Source organism: Medicago truncatula, chromosome 5, assembly GCF_003473485.1.
Source record: "Medicago truncatula cultivar Jemalong A17 chromosome 5, MtrunA17r5.0-ANR, whole genome shotgun sequence".
NCBI lineage: Eukaryota > Viridiplantae > Streptophyta > Magnoliopsida > Fabales > Fabaceae > Medicago > Medicago truncatula.
Window position 1 is genome coordinate 37,804,787 of NC_053046.1, and position 19,270 is coordinate 37,824,056.

General features: G+C 34.2%; 2 protein-coding genes across 3 annotated transcripts; one reads left to right on the top strand and one right to left on the bottom strand.

Moving 5' to 3' along the window:
• The first annotated feature begins 4,280 nt into the window (after positions 1-4,280).
• On the top strand, positions 4,281-13,020 carry LOC11425020 (centromere/kinetochore protein zw10 homolog). 2 transcript variants are annotated; one of them, XM_024784280.2, is made up of 15 exons: positions 4,281-4,752; positions 5,022-5,309; positions 6,831-6,968; positions 7,072-7,230; positions 7,649-7,810; positions 8,158-8,391; positions 8,471-8,620; positions 10,598-10,690; positions 10,929-11,024; positions 11,178-11,306; positions 11,416-11,493; positions 11,660-11,818; positions 11,908-12,052; positions 12,155-12,237; positions 12,460-13,020. In XM_024784280.2, the coding sequence occupies exons 1-15, from the start codon at positions 4,492-4,494 to the stop codon at positions 12,541-12,543; spliced, it is 2,259 nt and encodes a 752-aa protein (XP_024640048.1). In that variant the 5' UTR covers positions 4,281-4,491; the 3' UTR covers positions 12,544-13,020. The 2 variants fall into 2 exon arrangements, with proteins under 2 accessions (XP_024640048.1, XP_003616841.2); XM_003616793.4 differs by having other exon boundaries at positions 4,614-4,748.
• Positions 13,021-15,325: 2,305 nt separating this feature from the next.
• On the bottom strand, positions 15,326-16,805 carry LOC11425581 (stemmadenine O-acetyltransferase). The gene has a single exon (XM_003616795.4). The coding sequence runs from the start codon at positions 16,738-16,740 to the stop codon at positions 15,421-15,423; it is 1,320 nt and encodes a 439-aa protein (XP_003616843.1). The 5' UTR covers positions 16,741-16,805; the 3' UTR covers positions 15,326-15,420.
• Positions 16,806-19,270: the final 2,465 nt, after the last annotated feature.

Genomic DNA, 19,270 nt, shown 5'->3' on the forward strand with positions numbered 1-19,270 from the left:
CTCTCAAGCCCCAATATTCCAAAAATGGTGAAGTATCGTATCCTACACGTATCCGATATCGATACGTCCCGATACGGGTATCGGAAAAATATCAGGAAATTAATATTTATTTTTTTGAAAAACAATGACCGATACGTGTCGGATACGTCCCGATATGCGTGTCGGAGAAGTATCGGACAATTAATATTTATTTTTTTAAGGAAAAAATGACCGACACGTGTCGGATACGACTAACTTGTACTCCGACACAGCTTACTTATACTCTGACACCTATCAAGTCTGGCAGCGCTATCAAAATCATATTGTCTCTTCTAACCTAAAAAAATAGGGTTTCTCGTCACCACATAGCAATAGCTATTCTCTCTTCTAACCATTATCACTGATTGAATTCTACTGTTTGTTTTTAATATAAATTAGTATTAACTGTTAAGTAGTCAACATTAGACAAAGATGTTCTTTTTTTTTTTATAGTACTTATGATGTTCTCTTTGGATGGTACTAATGATGTTTAGCTATATTCTATCTAATTTGTGCGGAAAAAATATGTAATTGTCACTTGTTTTGATCATTTTCATTAATGTGAATGTTTGTTTATCATCATTTTTAGTTATGTTTATACATTGGGCACTTATACTATTAATTTTAAATTTAATTTTTTAATAACGTATCGAGGCCGTATCGTATCGGAATTTTGAAAATTTTCCCGTATCGCCGTATCGGTATCGGGTCTGCATAGCATATTAGTACGTCGCACGAAATTAACACAACGTACGAGTGTACATGATGCATTTTATCCTAATATGAACAATTGAGTACATTATTTCACAGCCCATAAGTTAAGATAATTAACGAAATGACGCGTATAAAGTTCATTACAATCAAAACCTTTAACGACCTTGAACATAACTCCTAGACCGTATGCTTTAACACCACTGTTCCTTGTCCTATCCATAAAACCACACCGTCGTATTCCCTTTCCCTCAAATTCAACCACTATTCATCACGATGTAGATCCAATTGGTGGTGGTGCGACGAGGTGCGGCCTCCGCATCACCTCACCTTCGGCGTCCCTCATCCTATTCGGTAGTTTGTCGTCTCAAATCAAGCATTGTTCTGGTTTGGGCTTGCTGTGGTGGGTGGCGGCGACGTCGCTAGTGACTTTGAGAGGTTTTAGCAACACAAATTGCGGTGGGTTTTCATAGTTTGTTCCTGATGGGTGGATTTTTAGGGGTGATGGTTTGCTATTCATGGTGGCTTTCGGAGAGGTTTTTGTGGGTGGTGGTGGTGCTTTTCGTGGAGGTGTTAGTGGTGGTTTGTGGTGGTGGATGCGAATCCGGATCTGATAACCATATATCGATCTGGATATGTGTTGTTTTTTTAATTGGCGACCAACAGAGACGTTTCGGTTGGTGATGTCATAGTGGTGGTGCTGCTGTTTTTTTGTAAGTTTTGAATGGAGGTGATGCAGTCTACGTGTGGTGATCTTCAAATCTAAGGTCATGGTTTATGATTTTGGTGGTTGTTAGTGATGGGTATCACGAGTGGTGGTGTTTTGGTGTTGAGTTGGGAGGCGAAATGTTCAATGTCTCTTTCTCGTGTGATAGTGAGTTCGGGGGTGTGGTGATGATGATGATAAGGAGCTTATGGGTTGTGTTGTGTTGGGGTTTTTGTGATTGTCTTCCTTGCGGGTATGGAGTTTGTGGCTGTTAGAAAAACACAGGTTGTCTGATGTTTTTGCTTGGTGGTTGTTTCCTTCCAATCCAGATTTATGTGGAGGAGTTGATGGTGGTGTGAGGTGGTGATGTAGGCCACATTTTTTGTAGTGTGAGGAGATGTCGGTGAGTCTTCAATGGTGGGTTCGATCAGAACCTTTTCATCCAGTTCGACTACTCTATTTTTCCGGTGGTTTGTCGATGTGGATCGATGGTGTTGTTGTTGTGAAGGTGGATTTTGTTGTTGCGCTGGTTGTTGTTGTTGCAAAGGTGGATTCGTTAAGGTGTCATTGATTGTTGTTGTGGCGAAGGTGGTTGTTGTTGTTTCAATCGTTATAGTTACTGGTTGTTTTTCAAAGGTTGTTCGTTGTTGTGTTGGTTTTTGACATTGTTGTTTAGGGGTTGTGCGCGAGCAGCGGAGTGTAAGTGGTGAAAGTTGTTTTTGTGTCAGCTTGTGACGTTGGTTGAGGGTTTATTTATGTATGTTGGATGAGGGTTTTGGTACAACTTTGTTTTTCTTTATATGTTGCTACTTTATAACTTTTAGTCTAACATTCCTTGTGCTGGTTAGGATTCATTCTGATTTTAATAAATTCAATTTTGGTTTCTTCGAAAAAAAAATATTACATCATTACTATTTAACTGTACCAGCAGTTTGGGTGTTATAAAATGGGCATTGTATAAAAAAAACATAAATAATCTACGCAAATAATGACTAATCATAGAACCTCAATATAGGTAAGTCTTAACATATGACAAAACAATATACATGCACAACCATGAATGGGCATCATATCCTACTTCTGTGATAAAACAATATACATGCACAACCATGAATGTGCATCATATCCTACTTCTGTTTCCACCTCATAAAATCATTTTCAAAGTATTTATATCAGCTAATAGTGGCTTTAATAGTTGGAATTGTCTTCGACACTTTCAAACAATCAAAATAATATATGATTGGAAATGATTTTAATTATTGTACCAAGTATGTATATGAACCTGAAGATTTATAGCTATAGATTTGAAAGACAATGATTGATATAATTTAGGTCTTTGTAAAATTTATAGCTTCAGGTTAATATACATTGACCTAATTGTAAAATTGAAAGAAAAAAAATATAAAGTATAAATAAACTTTAAGTTAGTAAAAACATTATATATGCTTGTGAGAAATTATTAAAGAAAAAGACTATAAGCTTGTGAGAAATTAATGTGACCAAACAAGTTTTTTATGATATATACATTCGATATCACTATTATAAATACCAGTAGAAGAGAAATGTTAACTAGTGGTTCGGGCACTAACTAAGGACTTTAAATAGTAACTTTTTTTATTTTATTTTTTATTTTTATAAAAGTTTGTGTAATTAGTACATTGAAAATTGAAAACTTTGATATTTTTGAAGAATAATTATTTAATTTAGAATGTTTAAAAAGTATCCGGAGACACGCATTAAGACCATTTACAATGGTTTCAACACCCAACACACACTTTTTTATTTTCCCAACACTCCACATCATTTTCTCTCTTTTCCACCTAATAATTCAACACTCATTCAACTTTTAGACTCTTCAATGATTTTTTTTTTTAAAACATTCAACACTCTACCCACCACTTTTTATTTCATATTCTTATTTAATTTTATAGTTTTGTTTTTATGATTACATAAAATTACAATTATCGATTATAATTAAATTAAAATAATAAACACTTAACAATTTATGTTTTAGATTTTTGTAAAAAAAAAAAATTATTTAAAAAATTTATTTATATTTTCTTATCTTATATTCATGCCACCAAGAGTTATTTTTGTTAAAAATTCGGAAAATTCAGGTGCACCAACACTCGGAACATTTTCATTCCCCATTGACATATCAACATTAAACAGGGATGTTTGAGATAGATATCCCATCATAGATCCATAATATGGTTAAAGTTTGGAACAGAGGATGATTGATTGAAATTTGGTGCAAAACCAAAATTAGGTCTATTTTGAGGACGTAGGTTGAAAAATTAATTTGAATTTTGATAATTGTTGGGAGTTTGATAGCTAAATGGATAATTAGAAGTATTCTAGACGTTGAAAGGATTATTATTGGAATCCATTTCACTAAAAAGAAGATTAAAACTTCAAAAGAAAAGCTAATAGAAAGATCATAATATCAAGATAGTGAAAAACTTCATTTTTTTCTGTGTTCAAATAAAAAAATTGATTTGCAATGAAATAATTGAGTTCAAATAATTAAGATGAGATAAATTTAGCCTCAATCAGCAATCGCCACCAATTCATTGTTATCCAACCACCTCTTATCTCTCCGCGTCTGGCCCACGCCCACTCGCGCTTGTCTGGCGCGCATCATGCGCTCTTTCATCCAATCATAGCGCACCGCGTGGCCTGCATTTCATGGAAGTTTGCATCATTCAACTAATTGAGTGCTTTTATCACCTTTCTGAATCACTCTCAAAAATATATCCCTCTAAAAAAAATAAAAATATAGACCATATATATCAAATTTTGATTTTTGTTTATAATAACAATCCTGTGGTATAAATTTATAAGCTGTAAGTTCAAAAATCTAGCATCCTGAAACTGAGCTTATGAATTATTGATCATGTAAAAAATTTGTATATTGAGTGACTCATCCATAAGTCGAAGTTTTTTTGATCACCGTCGGGTTCCAAAAACATCTAAAAACTGAAAAAGTCCATAATCAAGTCCAAACAAAAACCACCACACTCAATCACTCTCTCCACCATCACCGCCGTTGCTCCATGGAATCTCTCTTCAACACACTCAACATTCGCGATCTTCTCTCCGCACAAGATCTCTCCGACCAAAACTCCCCTCTCTCCGCCCCCGATCTCCGCCTCCTCATCGACCGCGTCGACTCCCACTCTCACCAGATCCGATCCCAAGTCCAATCTTACCTCGCTTCTCACCACGATGATTTCGCAAATCTCTTCTCCCTCTGCAACGACGCCGTTTCACAGACCGTTAAAGTCTCCGATGACCTCGACACCGTCCTAAGGCTGGTATTGTAGAGAATAACATCACTAAATTTCTATAGAGATTGAGATTAATTTTTATTAACTGACAGTGTAAAATATTTTACACATGCAACAATAAAAAACATGTCAAATCAGTTTTGTAGAGATATTTTATCAACTAACCTAAAAATGTGGCGTCATGATGAAGTGATTTGATTGGTTGCATGTGTAAAAAAGTTTTACACTGTCGATGCATATCAGTTTAACCTATAAAATATATCTCATATAATTTCTGCAACTAAAAACACTATCAGGTATCAGAGCGGCCAGCGGATGTGGAGGTGAGGGAGGTTGTGGAGGAGATGAAGGGGAAAAGTGAGGAGTTGAAGGTGAAGAGAGAGTTGTTAGGGTTGGTGGGAGTGATTGTAGGGTTGAATGAGAGGTTGGAGAGTGTGAAGGAAGAGTTGAAGAGTGGGAAGTTGAAGGTTGCTGCGGAAGGGTTGAAGGAGTTGAAGGTGGCGTTGAGAATTGGGGAGGAAGATGAACGAGAGCCGTTGGTGTATGGGTTGTTGAGAAATGAATGGTCTCAGTGCTTTGAAGAGGTACTATTTTTTTTTAATCTATGAAGCACTGATTTAGACACCCGACACGACACTCTGACATGTTGACACCGATAGTAGTTTAAGAAAATGACATAATTGAACGTAATGACATGTGTTGATGTCGGATACTGGACACTCCTTTGATCAGAAATGTCGGTGCTACAGAGGATTTAATGCATTTAGTTTGTATTTCATTGCAATGTATGTAGGAATTTAATTGGCGTTTATGATTTAAATGTGAAAGATGAAACTGTAATTGGTATTGGTGACAATTTGTCTGTAGAGTTTTTTGTTTGTATTGAATAAAATTATGTGATTGGGATTTGGAATTATGCACTGGAATGGTTAAAGGAGATTTTGAATTTGTTTGAAATAGAAGGAATTGCATTTAGGGTTGGTGCATGAATAGGTACAATGAACAAAGAAAGATTAATAGCTTGGGACTTTATTTTTCATTTTATTCTGTTTCCTCTTCAAACAGATAAGTACTAAGTTATTTCGAAAGAGAATGCTAATACCCCTATGGATACTGTTGATCTGGGAGTTCTTCTGATCTCCTAATCTTTTGTTTGGCGTGAATTCATTTAAGTATTTTTTTATAAAGCATCAAGATATAGGTGAAAAGAAGCCAACTAAGTAATCACTACCAACCATTTGCAGCATACCTAATTTATTTGAAAAAATAGAAAAAAGAACAAGAACAAGCATGGGGGACTAAGCGAAAACCCATGCCAAGAATATTTGAACCGGTAGCTCAGATGACCTTACCAATCACGATAAAAATCTTCCCTAATAAATCCAAGAATAGAATCCCGCTAAGTTTAACCCTTGAATTGAGCAGTGTTGTCAAATATCCGCCATGGCAGATATCTGTGGCGGTTTTTGGGCTCTCTGCCACACCCAATTTCGGCTGATACGGCGAGAATTTTCACCATAAACCGATAAGATGGCGTCACAAAGTGGCTGGTATGGAGGTGTTTCGGTTCTCCGACATGGACCGCCATTCGCCATCGAGAACATGGGATTGAACCCCAAAGGAAGCCAACTCATCTTCACAATCATTCCTTTAGTATTTTAATAAGTAGTAGCTATATGATAATCAACTGTGTAGGGAACTCGTGCAGGGGTAGAGTCAACAGCACTTTGCTTCCCAAACAAAAATGTTTAAAGTCGTATCTTTCTCCCTTTTCAAAGCATATGACACATTATCAACAAAACATTTATATAAATGTGTAATTGTAACATAAGGAAACATGAGGCTGGCGTATGCAAAAAATACCAGCAGGGCTGGAGTTCCCTTAACCATCAATCTACCTTCTCCCCTGAAGTTTTGGCGTGATGTATTTTCCAAACAATTAGCCCATAATTGCTTTAATGATGATTGTTGAATTATATTTTCGCCGATATGTGTAACAGTATAATCAATGCATATTATTTGTGCCATAGAAATGATGATGGGATAAGTTATGATTTTTATTGAGTTTGTGATTGTTTTTAGAGGAATTCGATTTGGGTTTGTAGATTCAAGAGGTCCTCGTGAAGTTTATGGAAAAAGCTGTGCGATTTGACGGGGACTTGAATCAAATAGAAGTCAAGTATCAATTAGAAGTTCATAATTTGAGTGGGGTTCAGTTACAAATGGTTTTGGAAGCAATGGAGGTAAGTTAATTTATCACAATTTTACAACTGTGATGTTGTAAATTTAGAAAATTGTGAATTCAGATGTATTTATTTGCATTTCTTCTAATAGTTGACTTTTTAGGTGGTTGGTATTCTAGAGTATGGGCTTGCTAAAGTTGCTGATTTAATGATCAAGTATGTCATCACTCCTTTCATTAATCGTGGACAACCTCTTTCATTTCTAGAGGAATCAAATCAAGATTCAGCCTTACTGAAGATAGTTCCATCACCAGATAGTAAGGTGAATGTAATGTGTTAGGGTCTTGTAATCAATTTATTTTGTCATGCTTCACTGTTTTATGACACAGACCACCCCTAGGGAAGGTTTTATTGCTTGTATGTGTTATTGATCTTATTCTTAGGGTCTTGGCTTCTATAAAAATAGCAGAATTATGGATGTTGATTTGAAAATTAATAGTTAGATTACAACAGTTTCATTTTTGTTGTATAGATGCATGCATTTTTATTACAATATCAACCATTGATTGGGTTTATTACTCTGTACTTTACCCTCCAAATTGAATGTTGCATTTGAAGTAGCAAAATCCTCTTAGATATTATCATCAGTTCTTTTTGTTGATAGGTTTTCTGAGGTCACCTAGGAATCATTGTCATTTTGCTGCTATTTTGTTCCTAAATATCTGATTTTCATTTTGCAGCTTGAGTATTTGGATGGGGAGCTTCTGTATTCAGGGATTGTGCTCTTTATCAAATTTATTTATAGAAGTATTTGCTTCCAGAACAGTTCTTGGATCCGATCTTTTGGACGTTTGACATGGCCTAGGATATCAGAGCTAATAATATCAAGCTTTCTTTCAAAGGTTTGTTTGAAGTTCTATGCTATAACAAACGTGGTTATACATAGACCGTGTCCATGCATTGCATCCTGTGCTACAAAACAAGTCTAAGAATATGTAACCACAAATATGATGTTTCATTGATTTCAGTTGAATTTTAATTAAATGCTACTGTAACTAATAATATGCAAGCTTACATGTCTTCTTCAATCTCAACCAACAAAATAAGTGCTTGTTGGATTAGTCAATCCCTGACAATGTTATAATCTAGGAGAATTACTTGGTGGTTAGTACTGTGTCTAGAAACCAGAAAGAAACTGAGTATTTTAAAATTGCCTATCCATATAGTCACTCAAGATGTCTGATTTCAGGTTGTTCCAACAGATGCATCAAAACTACCTGACTTTCAGAAAATTATCAAATGTACATCTGATTTTGAAACGGATTTAAAAGAGCTTATGTTCATTTCGCCATCAGATGACAAGGATAACAGGCTGAGCAATTTTGCTGAAAATGTTGAGGTTCACTTCGCATTTAAGAAAAAGACAGAGATCTTGGCTAAAGCTAGAGATCTGCTCCTAGAATGTGACTTTTCCATTCCTCAAGTGAGTTTTCACTTTTCAGACTGGAAAAATTCTTCTGTCGCTGTTAGTATTTGTAGTTGTTAATGAAGAATTGCTGCAGGAGTATACAAGGGATGGTTCTATTTGGAAGAACGATGGAACTTCTATCCTGTCATCCAGCCATGTGGTAGATTTGATTTTCTTATCAGAGAGGTGTTTGGTATCCAAAGCAGCCAAACAATTGATGGAACTAATTCATCAAACACTGCAGGTATACGATCCAGAATAATGAATATTTACAACACCCAATTGCAATCCAGTTTTTTCCTATAGATGAAATTCTCAATTGGGCCTAACTTTAAACATTTCTACTTGTTATATAACTGAAAAATTCAAAGGAAAGTAGAAGAAAGAATTAGCATTTTTTAACCTGTTAGTTTTAAAACTTGTAGAATCAGAATCTTGAGGTAGTGGTCATTGACAAAGATCTGTGAATGGTAGACACCAATGTGATGAAAAAATACTATTGTTGCAGTGAGTACAATAATAGTATACACCCTGCCGGTGATATACCAAGCAGAGGTCTTAATTGTGGTGATTTGTGAACGTGATGATTTTTAGCCTGACTTTGATCCTCCTATTTACACTAACTTTTGACCTAGTAAGACGTGCAACGGCTCTGCGGTTAACCTCGGACGTGGGCTGCCAGATCCCCCTTTTCCCGGGATCGTGGCAGGTGGTCTTTATCTGAGCTCCCCCTCCTTCGTGCCTACTCCCTTGTGCAAATGCACATGTTTCCTATGGGGACTTAGTCAAAGTACAACGCGTACCATAATTTTTCATCGGATAAGGGTAGCTGAAACCCACTGCTAATGACCCTTTACCGAGATCCCCTTTTAACATACTCAGCTCGTCAACGTGCCGAGCACGTGGCCAGTTCGTTTATCTTCATTCAAGCTGTCACATGTCTCTCATGTGACTCTGAAATATTGGGCTAAATTTATGTGACAGTCCACAGCCCTCCAAGCACGAGGCCTGTAAGGGCGAAATGATTAAATTACTTCTTATTATGGAGGTCCAATTATCATTGCACTTAGATTTAACATTTTCATTGCACTTAGATTTAACATTTTCTTTAATTAGAGATTTATACTGTTTTTACATTAGCATGAAACTGCTGCTTGGACCATATTATTCACCTTACAAGCTCACATGACATTTCCTGTAATGATGTCATTTTCAAATATGAAGACTGGACATAGTTATTTTGAGATTAGGTTCTTTAATGATATATATGATGTCATTTCCTGTAAGCTCACATGACAAGCTCACTATTCTTTCCATCGACTATATATATTATTTAATTTATGATATGACCGATTATCTCATTGGCTAAAATATGAATTATTTATTAAATACTCTTGGAATGAAATATAAGAAAATATCAACAACTTCTCTCCGATTTAATGATAGCATCTCTAGAGTACTCCTCATTTAATTTAACTATTTGTATTTTCAATGAACCAATCTAGTATTAGTCATGGAGGGTAACTTAGACAATTGGCTCAATTTTTTTATTGAGATTGTACATGTTAATTGTGTTCAACTACATTTCTTAACATGCGTAATATAGTCCATTTTTGCTTATATTTCATTCTGGAAGGAGTGTTTAGTATAAGTAAATTGAATATGATTTTCAAACAAAAAAAATATGGTTGAATGAAGTAAAGTTAATAATATAGTAGAAAGAAAGCTGGGCATACTTATGAAGTTCTGGAGAAAGTGAAAATAATAGTAATACTGTAAGAGTAACTGTTTGCTTCTTGAATATACGCTTGATACTATTGTTTTAATTTACATTCACATAAATATTTTCGGTTAATTGACCTTGCTAGATTTGAAAGAAACTGAAAAAGTGTTTGGGCAGATAAAATCTGAGATCTTAACATTGAGTTTGACAACGAAATGATATATTGATTGATTTGGTAAAATACATGATTGCGTGTGTAGGGATCAAGAGTTCAGATGCTAAAGTGGATTTTGTTACAACAGTAACAGAACGTGCTGGGTCAGCATAATCTGTTGTCACTTGTTACATTTACCAACTATATGTACAACTAACCATATAATTGGCCTCTAAACCGACATATGTTCAAATATAACTGTTATTCTAATAGACATACGATACCTTTTTTCTTCTTCTTAACAGTGAAATTGATCTTTATAAATGGATAAATAAATTGTGCAGGATATCTGCCTGTCATCTACAAGAGTTGCTATGGAATTTTATCATGCAGCTAGAGATGCTATACTTCTTTATGAAGTAGTAGTCCCTGTCAAGGTTAGTCCATGCAAGACGGTGACATATTGGAAAACCCTTTTTAGTATTTCTTTCATCTGGGATTGACTTTAAGGGGTATTTATAATGAAGTAAAACAAGCTTATCACCAACATCTATTCTAGAATCATGTCCTTATCATGATGTTATTCTCAAAGTGAACACTGCATTTGAGTGTTTATTCTTGTCTATGTACATGCTTTCAACTTAGAGTAATTACTTCTGTTTTTGACTTGTGAAGCTAGAAAGGCAGCTTGGTGGCATCAATCAAGTAGCTGTTCTGATGCATAATGACTGTCTTTATCTTTCCCAAGAGATACTTGGATTCGCATTTGAGGTATAAATTCTGTTTTTTTCTTTCTTTCTACCTGGTATCTTCTTTAGCATGGGGTATATGTTATATTTTTCTACAAGGAAAATATTCAATATAAACCTTGTTTGTTTTATATTTTTTCCCCCTGTCTCACACATTTGGATGCTATTGCTTCAGTATCGAACAGATTTTCCAAGTTCAATGAAGGAGCATGCTGTGTTTGCTGATTTGGCTCCAAGATTCCAGCTTTTGGCAGAAGATATATTGCAGAGACAAGTTCACCTTGTTATTTATAACTTGAAGGAGGTACTGCCTTTGTTAAAATGCATGCAGCACCTGTAGGATATGACTTTGGTTTTGGTTGACACTTGCCTTTCTGACCTGGTAATTTCCATATTCCCCCATGTTTTTATAGGCTATAGATAGTGCTGATGGATTTCAGAATACTCATCAGATGCAAGAATTTGAGTCAGCTAAATTCAGCATTGATCAGGTTATTTTCTTGTTAATGATTAATATAATGTGTGGGCATTACCATTTTTTGTCCCATAGTTTGCTTTACCAGGTGCTGCATTTATTACAACTTACAATAGGTTAAGAATGGTAGTTGACGCCCTTTTAGTTTGACAAATGACATAAGCTAAAATTTACTTCATCAGGTTGTCTTCAGTCTGGAAAAAGTGCATATCATATGGGAGCCACTTTTGCTTCCTTTAACTTACAAGAAAAGCATGTGTACAGTATTAGAGTCAGTTTTCTCTAGGATTGCAAGAGATATACTTCTTCTAGATGACATAGCTGCAGAAGAGACTTTACAGGTAAGTCTATACAATAAGTTAGCTAATTAATGCTTGTAATACCATTTTAGTTAAGACTTTTGTCTAATGCATTCCACTCTTATTTCCAGCTACAAAGACTAATCCATTTAATGCTGGAAAACCTATCATCTTTATTTGAGTCCTTGGTCACTGGTGATCCAAATTTGAGTGAGTTCCCTGCAGAGTCTCTAGAAGATCTTATCCCATCTTTACGTAAAATCCGCAAACTATCAGGCATGTTTTATCATTTACTCAATTTTTATGAAGAAACTGTTGGTTGGATTATTATTTACTCATATATTGACTATTAACCTGTCCATAATCCTTCTGCTGCAGAATTATTAGATATGCCTTTAAAATCCATTACAGGATCTTGGGAGAATAAGGAATTGATCAGTTGTGGCTTTACTATATCGGAGGTATCATTTGGTTATCAATGGCTTTATTTCTTTATGGCTTTATAACTGAGGATTTATGCTTTTAAATCATTGTTTATCCAGCCATATTACCAAAGATTCTGATATAATGTTATGCATGATTAAAAATATTGTAACCGTACTTAATTGAACCTTTTCTTCACATGCATTCTCCTCACATCTCCTCACATATGTTTCTTACATATTTTTTTTTTCTCATTGCAGGTGGAAGATTTCATAAAAGCTATATTTGCAGACTCACCTTTAAGAAAAGATTGTTTACGGAGGATACAAAATACGAGCTTTTAGGATACATCCAACTTCCTACATGATACATAAATCTTAAAATACTCGAGGTGGGGATTAAAAAATCAGACGATGATCCCTCCGAGGCAAAAACATGTTAGTTTGAGCTAGTTCTCCAAATATTTGAGGTAGCGGAGAGTTAGTTTGTGGAGAAAAATCATGCTGATGATTTTTCTGACATGGAGGCTTCCCCATGACGATTTTGTTGTCGTAAATCAATGGTCATAAGTTAGTCTTTTTCTTTTATTTGTTTTTCCTTTACTGTTTAGAGCAACCACGGGGATCGGATTGGTGCTTTCTTGAGCTTAGTTTCTGCTACACGCTAATTTGTCATCTACTAATGGCAAGCATATTAGGATATAAATTATATATATAATGCCTACCAGTGAAGACTATTTTTAGATCCAGATGCATAAAAATATTTGTAGTTCAAATTTCGGAAATATCATTTTTTTTTTCGAGTTAAGGATGATTACAGTATAATGTCACTCATTATTTCTTTAGTTCAGAAGACAAATGAGAAAGGATTAAGAGGCATATATGTTTAGAATTGGTAACAAATAGAAATAATAAACTATTTGTCCAAAAGTCCTAGCTCAACTGTTTTCTTTTTTTTACGTAAAACTACATTCCGAAAATCATTAATTTCATCATGGTGGAATATACGTGTAGGTTTCTTTGAAAATAAATTCAACAACAATTGGTTTCAAACATACATACATACAATATATTTTTCATTTGGCTATTTCTTTTGATGGACACATTGAAGTTGACTTCATAAAAAGGCAAGCAAATTAAATTAACTAACAAATTAATACATTGAAAGTAAAAACAAATTAAAGAGAAATAGTAATTAAAATTTAAAAGACCAAAATATAATGACTTGAGCGAAATTATAAGACTAAGATATATTGAAAAACTTAAATATGTAAATCGTCCCTATAATTTGGCGTGTTTTTGATTTTCGTCCCTGTATCTTTTTTTTGTTCTAAAACAACCCCTATAAGTTAATAGCTTTTTGCTTTTCGTCCCTCCCGTCAAACTCTGTTACAAAAATGCCTTGCTGGCTAACGGTGAGTGACGTGGCAGGTGCTGACTTGGCCAAACACGCTTATGTGGACTGACAGACGATCCCTGACTATATTACAGGGACCAAAACCAAAAACAAAAAGGTAAAGAGGGACGAAATTAAAAACACCTAAATATGAAATTTAGGTGGCCTTTCCTGACTATATTACAGGGACCAAAACCAAAAACGAAAAGTTACAGAAGGACGAAATTAAAAATCACGAAGTTAAAAATTTGAAATTAAAAACCCTTGTTGTTTCCATCTTCTTCCTCTCTCTTTGCCATATTCTTCTTCTTCTTCTTTTGTGCTTCTGAAATCACATGTCTGGCAACAATGTCTTCATCATCCATTGTTTTTTTCTTCAATTGAATTTCACAGCTTCTTCATCGTATGGAACGAAATTAAAAATCACGAAGTTAAAAATCTCTACCATCTTCTTCATCTTCTCTCTGTTGTATGGATTCCATTCCAAATTGTATTGATTTTGTTACGATAATATGGAACAAAGATGGATGTACCAATTCATATACCCAATTCCTTCCTTGGTCACCCCACATGAAAATTAATAATAATAATAATGTAAAGCACAAGAATGACGTTTCCATTGTTCTTCTTATCCTTACAATTGTAATCTCACCCTTCTCATTTCTCATGTGCTTCAAACTTTGTCATAATTCCATTAACAAGAAAGCATACACAACGACAACAAAGAATGAGAATTTGTTCGACATATGGAATTATGATGGAAAAATAACATATGATGACATTATTAAAGCAACACTTTGACATTAGATATGCATCGTGACATAAGCATATGGAAGTTTATACAAGACTCAATTATCATGTGGCAAATTTGCCACCTTAAAGAAACTTCACAACTATTAAGCAGATGTATCTTTTGATGCGAGTTTCAGAATTGAAGTGAGAATATTATCAAAAATAAAGCAGATAAATATTGTTAAGCTTTATGGATTTTGCTTGCACAAAAGAATCATGTTTTTAATCTATCAATACATGAAAAGAGAAAGTTTGTTCTCGGTTTTGTATGAGGATTTAGAAGCTGTGGAATTCAATTGCAGAAAAAGACTTAATTGATGATGAAGACATTGTTAGCAGGGCATGCAATTTCAATGGTGCAGAATAAGAAGAATATGGCAGAGAGAGACGAAGAAGATGGAAAACAAGGGATTTTAATTTCAAATATTGTAACTTCATGATTTTTAATTTCGTCCTTCTGTAACTTTTCGTTTTTGGTTTTGGTCCCTGTAATATAGTCAGGGATCTTCTGGAAGGCCACCTAAATTTCATATTTAGGTGTTTTTAATTTCGTCCCTCTGTACCTTTTCGTTTTTGATTTTGGTCCCTGTAATATAGTCAGGGATCGTTAGTCTACATAAGCGTGTTTGGCCAAGTCAGCACCTGCCACGTCACTCACCGTTAGCCAGCAAGGCGTTTTTGTAACAGAGTTTGACGGGAGGGACGAAAAGCAAAAAGTTATTAATGTACAAGGGTTGTTTTAGAACAAAAAAAGATACGTGGACGAAAACCAAAGACGCACCAAATTACAGGAACGATTTACATATTTAAGCCTATTGAAAACAAATGTCTCAAGCGCTATGCATCAATCTTGAGCACACTTTCACTAAAAAAAAAAAAAAAATCATTTATAATATAATTAAAAGAAAAGTTTTAAGAAATAAGAATAAATCTTGCATGTTTTAACACATTCGCAATTCGATGCTTATTGAAGAACTTTAATTCACATCCACACTTTACATACATGGACCAACATTTAAAGAAGTTGAGAGAGCTCAAGAACGGAGCACACAGTCATCACTTCCAACATTGTTTGGATTAAGAGAGGCATATTGAAGAAGCTCAAAATCATGTTCAAATTTAGCCATATATTTCTCTTCCATGTTCACAACAGCTTCAATGCCATCTCCATCTCTTGTATCCATTAGAAGAATATTATTCTTTGAAGAACAACCAGTAGTGGTGATCCATATTGGTTTTCCCCATCCAAAATCTGCTTCATACATTGGAAACCTACACCAACTACTAAAACCAAACACATTTTTATTTTCGGATTGAGGTTCTGTAGCTTGCTTCAAGCACTCAGATATCAACAAATTGTTTTTCCCTATCTCTCTAAACATTTTAGGATAAACGTCACAACATTCAGATAACCCTTCTTTTATTTTGCATACCAACTCTTCTAGTTTCATTTCCTTCTTATTTGTCATCATCATAGACGAAAACCAAAGTATGTTCCCTACACATTTTTCAGACAACGGAGGAACCATTCTTTTGCGTAGATTCACAACCATGTAAAACGAAGCCGTCTGGAAATTTAACCCCATTATTGATACAGCATGCTTGTAAATCCATGCAATTACAACTTGCACGCGTGTGGGAGAAGGCATGGAACTAGAAGTTACCATTGCCTTAAGAGACTTGATCATCGCAGGTTGAAAAACAAACCTTTTAAACTCAACATTGTTTTCTCTCTTTAACACATTTTCTGGGAAAATAGGTAAATCCCTTTGTGGAAAAATTGTCCCCCCTGCATCAAGTAAACTTAATAAATCTTTTTCATCTTCATCAAACTTTTGGTAGATAATGGCCCAATCATTCATGAAGTTGAAAATGGTTGCAGCATCACCAATTTTGTGACTAATGCAAATACTTATTACCATTCCTCCGCATGCAAACCAATTTACTTGAATGGCTATAAAACTCGCTCTCCAATCCATTTCTTTCCATTGTAATTCATCAGGGAACAAAGGGTTTAACAATTTTTCAGTGGGATTTTGAACAATCTCTGAAAGTTTGTTTTTTACCTTTGTGACCAAAAATAACACACCTTGATCATTACATTCAATGGTAATTTTATCTTTAATCCTACCAGCAAAATGATAGTATTTAGATAGAAGTTGAGATAAGGATTTTCGGAGTTGTGATGTTTTTGAATTTTGATCTCTATTTCCGTTTGGGTTGTAAAAGTAAAGTAATGGCAGATAGTTACTGCAAACAATGTTGTCTATGAAAGAAAGTGGATAAAGTTTAAGGTGAGAAGGAGTTGGTGATGAAGGTTTGATGGTTTCTCTTGAAAGTAATTCTATTTCCATGGTAATCAATCTATGCTATGACTTGTATATTGATTGAATGTATTGACATAACTATATCACAAGTGGTTATATAATGAATGAATTATAAGATATCAAGACTCGTATGAAGTATCAAAACATGTGGAACTTTGTCTTTTAGTTACCCTAGTTGTGACATCAATAATGACAATATATAAATTACAAGTCAAATTTCACAAAGTTGATTCTAAACCGTTGCTCTAGCAACTGAGTTTAGTTTATAGGTTACAATAAATTAATCGTAATGCTACTTATCTAGACAGATTTCCTCGCTAAAGATTCACGACCTTGTTTTGACTAATATTTTTTTCTAAATTATAGCACCACTATTTTTTGAACTCTAGACCTTGCATATATTATGCATTATTCTTATCAACTGAGTTAAGCTCACGAGAACATAAGAACAAATTTTATCTAGATAAATAGCCGTGCTCATAAATTTATGAGTGCTGATACATAAACACCAATAGGTGGCATCCACCCCCTTAAACACCCACACAAAAATGCAACAAGTGGCAACGTGGGACCCACACACAAACACATTGAGCTTTATGACCATTTCTCCTCTCTCATCCGTCCGTCTTTCTTCCTTCACAGCTTCTGCTCTCTTATCTCTTTCTCTCTCTTCCTTCACCCTTTCTCCCACTCCTGCCACAACCACCAGCGGCCTTTGTCATCACGATTCCCGACCACCACCATTGGTAGCCATCTCAGCAGCTCTATTACTGTCGATTCAGATTTGCCTCTTTTTCCCAATTCCTTCTTCGTTATCTCTTCTATGATGCCTACTATCTCCTTTTGTTTCTTTTTTTAAATTGATGATGCTATTGAAATCCCAAATGGGTATTACACAAATACAAGCTTCAAATTTAATTTAATTTTTCCACCTTTGTGAATTTGGTTTTACACTGTGGTTTCACAAATTTCTAAACAACCAATTAGAAGGAATACAAATCAAAAGATTCTGGAAAATTAATTGTTCAAGAATTTTACCATGTTTATTATTTAGTCAAATTGTTCATGTTCATTGGCATATAAGATATCAAATCTGTAAAATAGAACCATCATTTAGTTTGAAGGTCGGAATCTGAAGAAATTAGTGTGTGAGATGAGTACCTGAATGTGGAAAAGACAATGGACCTTCAACAACATTTTATGACGTGTTTAATTGATTTATTTTTTATTTGTAATATCAAGCAATGGATTGATCTAACGGCCGATAACAGAGATGGCTGCAGGGATTTCAACTACAGAGGATCTGGATCCTTTATTTTGAGAGAGGAGTGATGGTGAGGTAAAAGGACTAAACTATCCCTTAATGCCATATGGAGGTGGTATAAAAGTGGTACAAATAAAAGGGTGTACACCAATATTTTCCCTAAATTTATATGCAAATAGGATTATTTTTGTATATAGAAGCAAGGATTCCAATGATCAAATTTTATATTTGAGAAATGGCCACAAATAAAGAATGTGAAATGATATTTGTACATTCACTTTGTGATAACTTTTAGACAATTTTCTCTCTCATACTCACATTATATTCTTACTCTCTCTTTTTCTTTTTCTCTCTTCATTGTTTTTGACCAATGAAAAGAGAGAAAATGAAAATTGTCAAATAAATTGTATCAAATGCTTGTTCAAATATCATTACTCATAAAGAATAGACAACCGTCCTTCCTTTATGAGCAAAGCAATAATATGCAAAGTGTTATTATTTTAGGAAAATATAAAAGACTAGTCACGTTAAAAAAAAATACATGGATGGATATATATTCCCTTAACCAAACAAAGGATGGATATATAATAAATCTCGAAAATAACCAACCGCGATATTCAGATTTACTCTCTCAAATCCTATTTATAAGGAATATTTGGGTTAATAAAAATTTACATATTATGGTTTAAATTTTCAACAATATATATCAATTATTGTTGATTAAAATGTCTCTTGTAAATAGAACCATATACGTCGTATCATTCTTTTTTATAGTAATAAATAGTCTCTAAGAGTATAGTTTAGTTGGCAAGAACATGCATTATTATATACAGGGGTTGAAGTTCGAATCCCCGACACCATATTTATTCACTTTGAAAAAAGATGAATTCTAATCATTAAACTACTTTAAAAAAATAAAAATAATGCCAACTGTTCCTTAAAAAATATATATAATGCCAACCAGCTTAATGTAAAATAATGCCAACTGTTCCTTAAAAATATATATATAATGCCAACTGCCATAGCTTAATGTTTAGGCTATTTGATGCTTGTTTATTTAGGGGTATGCACTTGTACATGTTGTTTTATATTGTGTATTAATTATTTGTAGAGTAGAGTAGTAAACCATTCAAATCTATATTATATACTACTTTAAAAATAAAAACTCTATATTATATACTATTCTCTTTGGGTAATTTTTTTTTTTTGACTTATTAATAAAGTCGTGAATTCAACTTCTATTATTAATATGAAGATCTCTTTAGTGAGTGATTTATAAGTATTACGGTAAAC

What these genes read in the sequence shown, in the direction of transcription:
- LOC11425020 (XM_024784280.2), top strand. Translation starts at nt 4,492, where the DNA reads ATGGAATCTCTCTTCAACACACTCAACATTCGCGATCTTCTCTCCGCA. An exon ending in TGGTTTTGGAAGCAATGGAG is followed by an intron (nt 6,969 to 7,071) that starts GTAAGTTAATTT and finishes TTGACTTTTTAG; the next exon opens with GTGGTTGGTATTCTAGAGTA. An exon ending in TAAAATCCGCAAACTATCAG is followed by an intron (nt 12,053 to 12,154) that starts GCATGTTTTATC and finishes CTTCTGCTGCAG; the next exon opens with AATTATTAGATATGCCTTTA.
- LOC11425581 (XM_003616795.4), bottom strand. Translation starts at nt 16,740, where the DNA reads ATGGAAATAGAATTACTTTCAAGAGAAACCATCAAACCTTCATCACCA.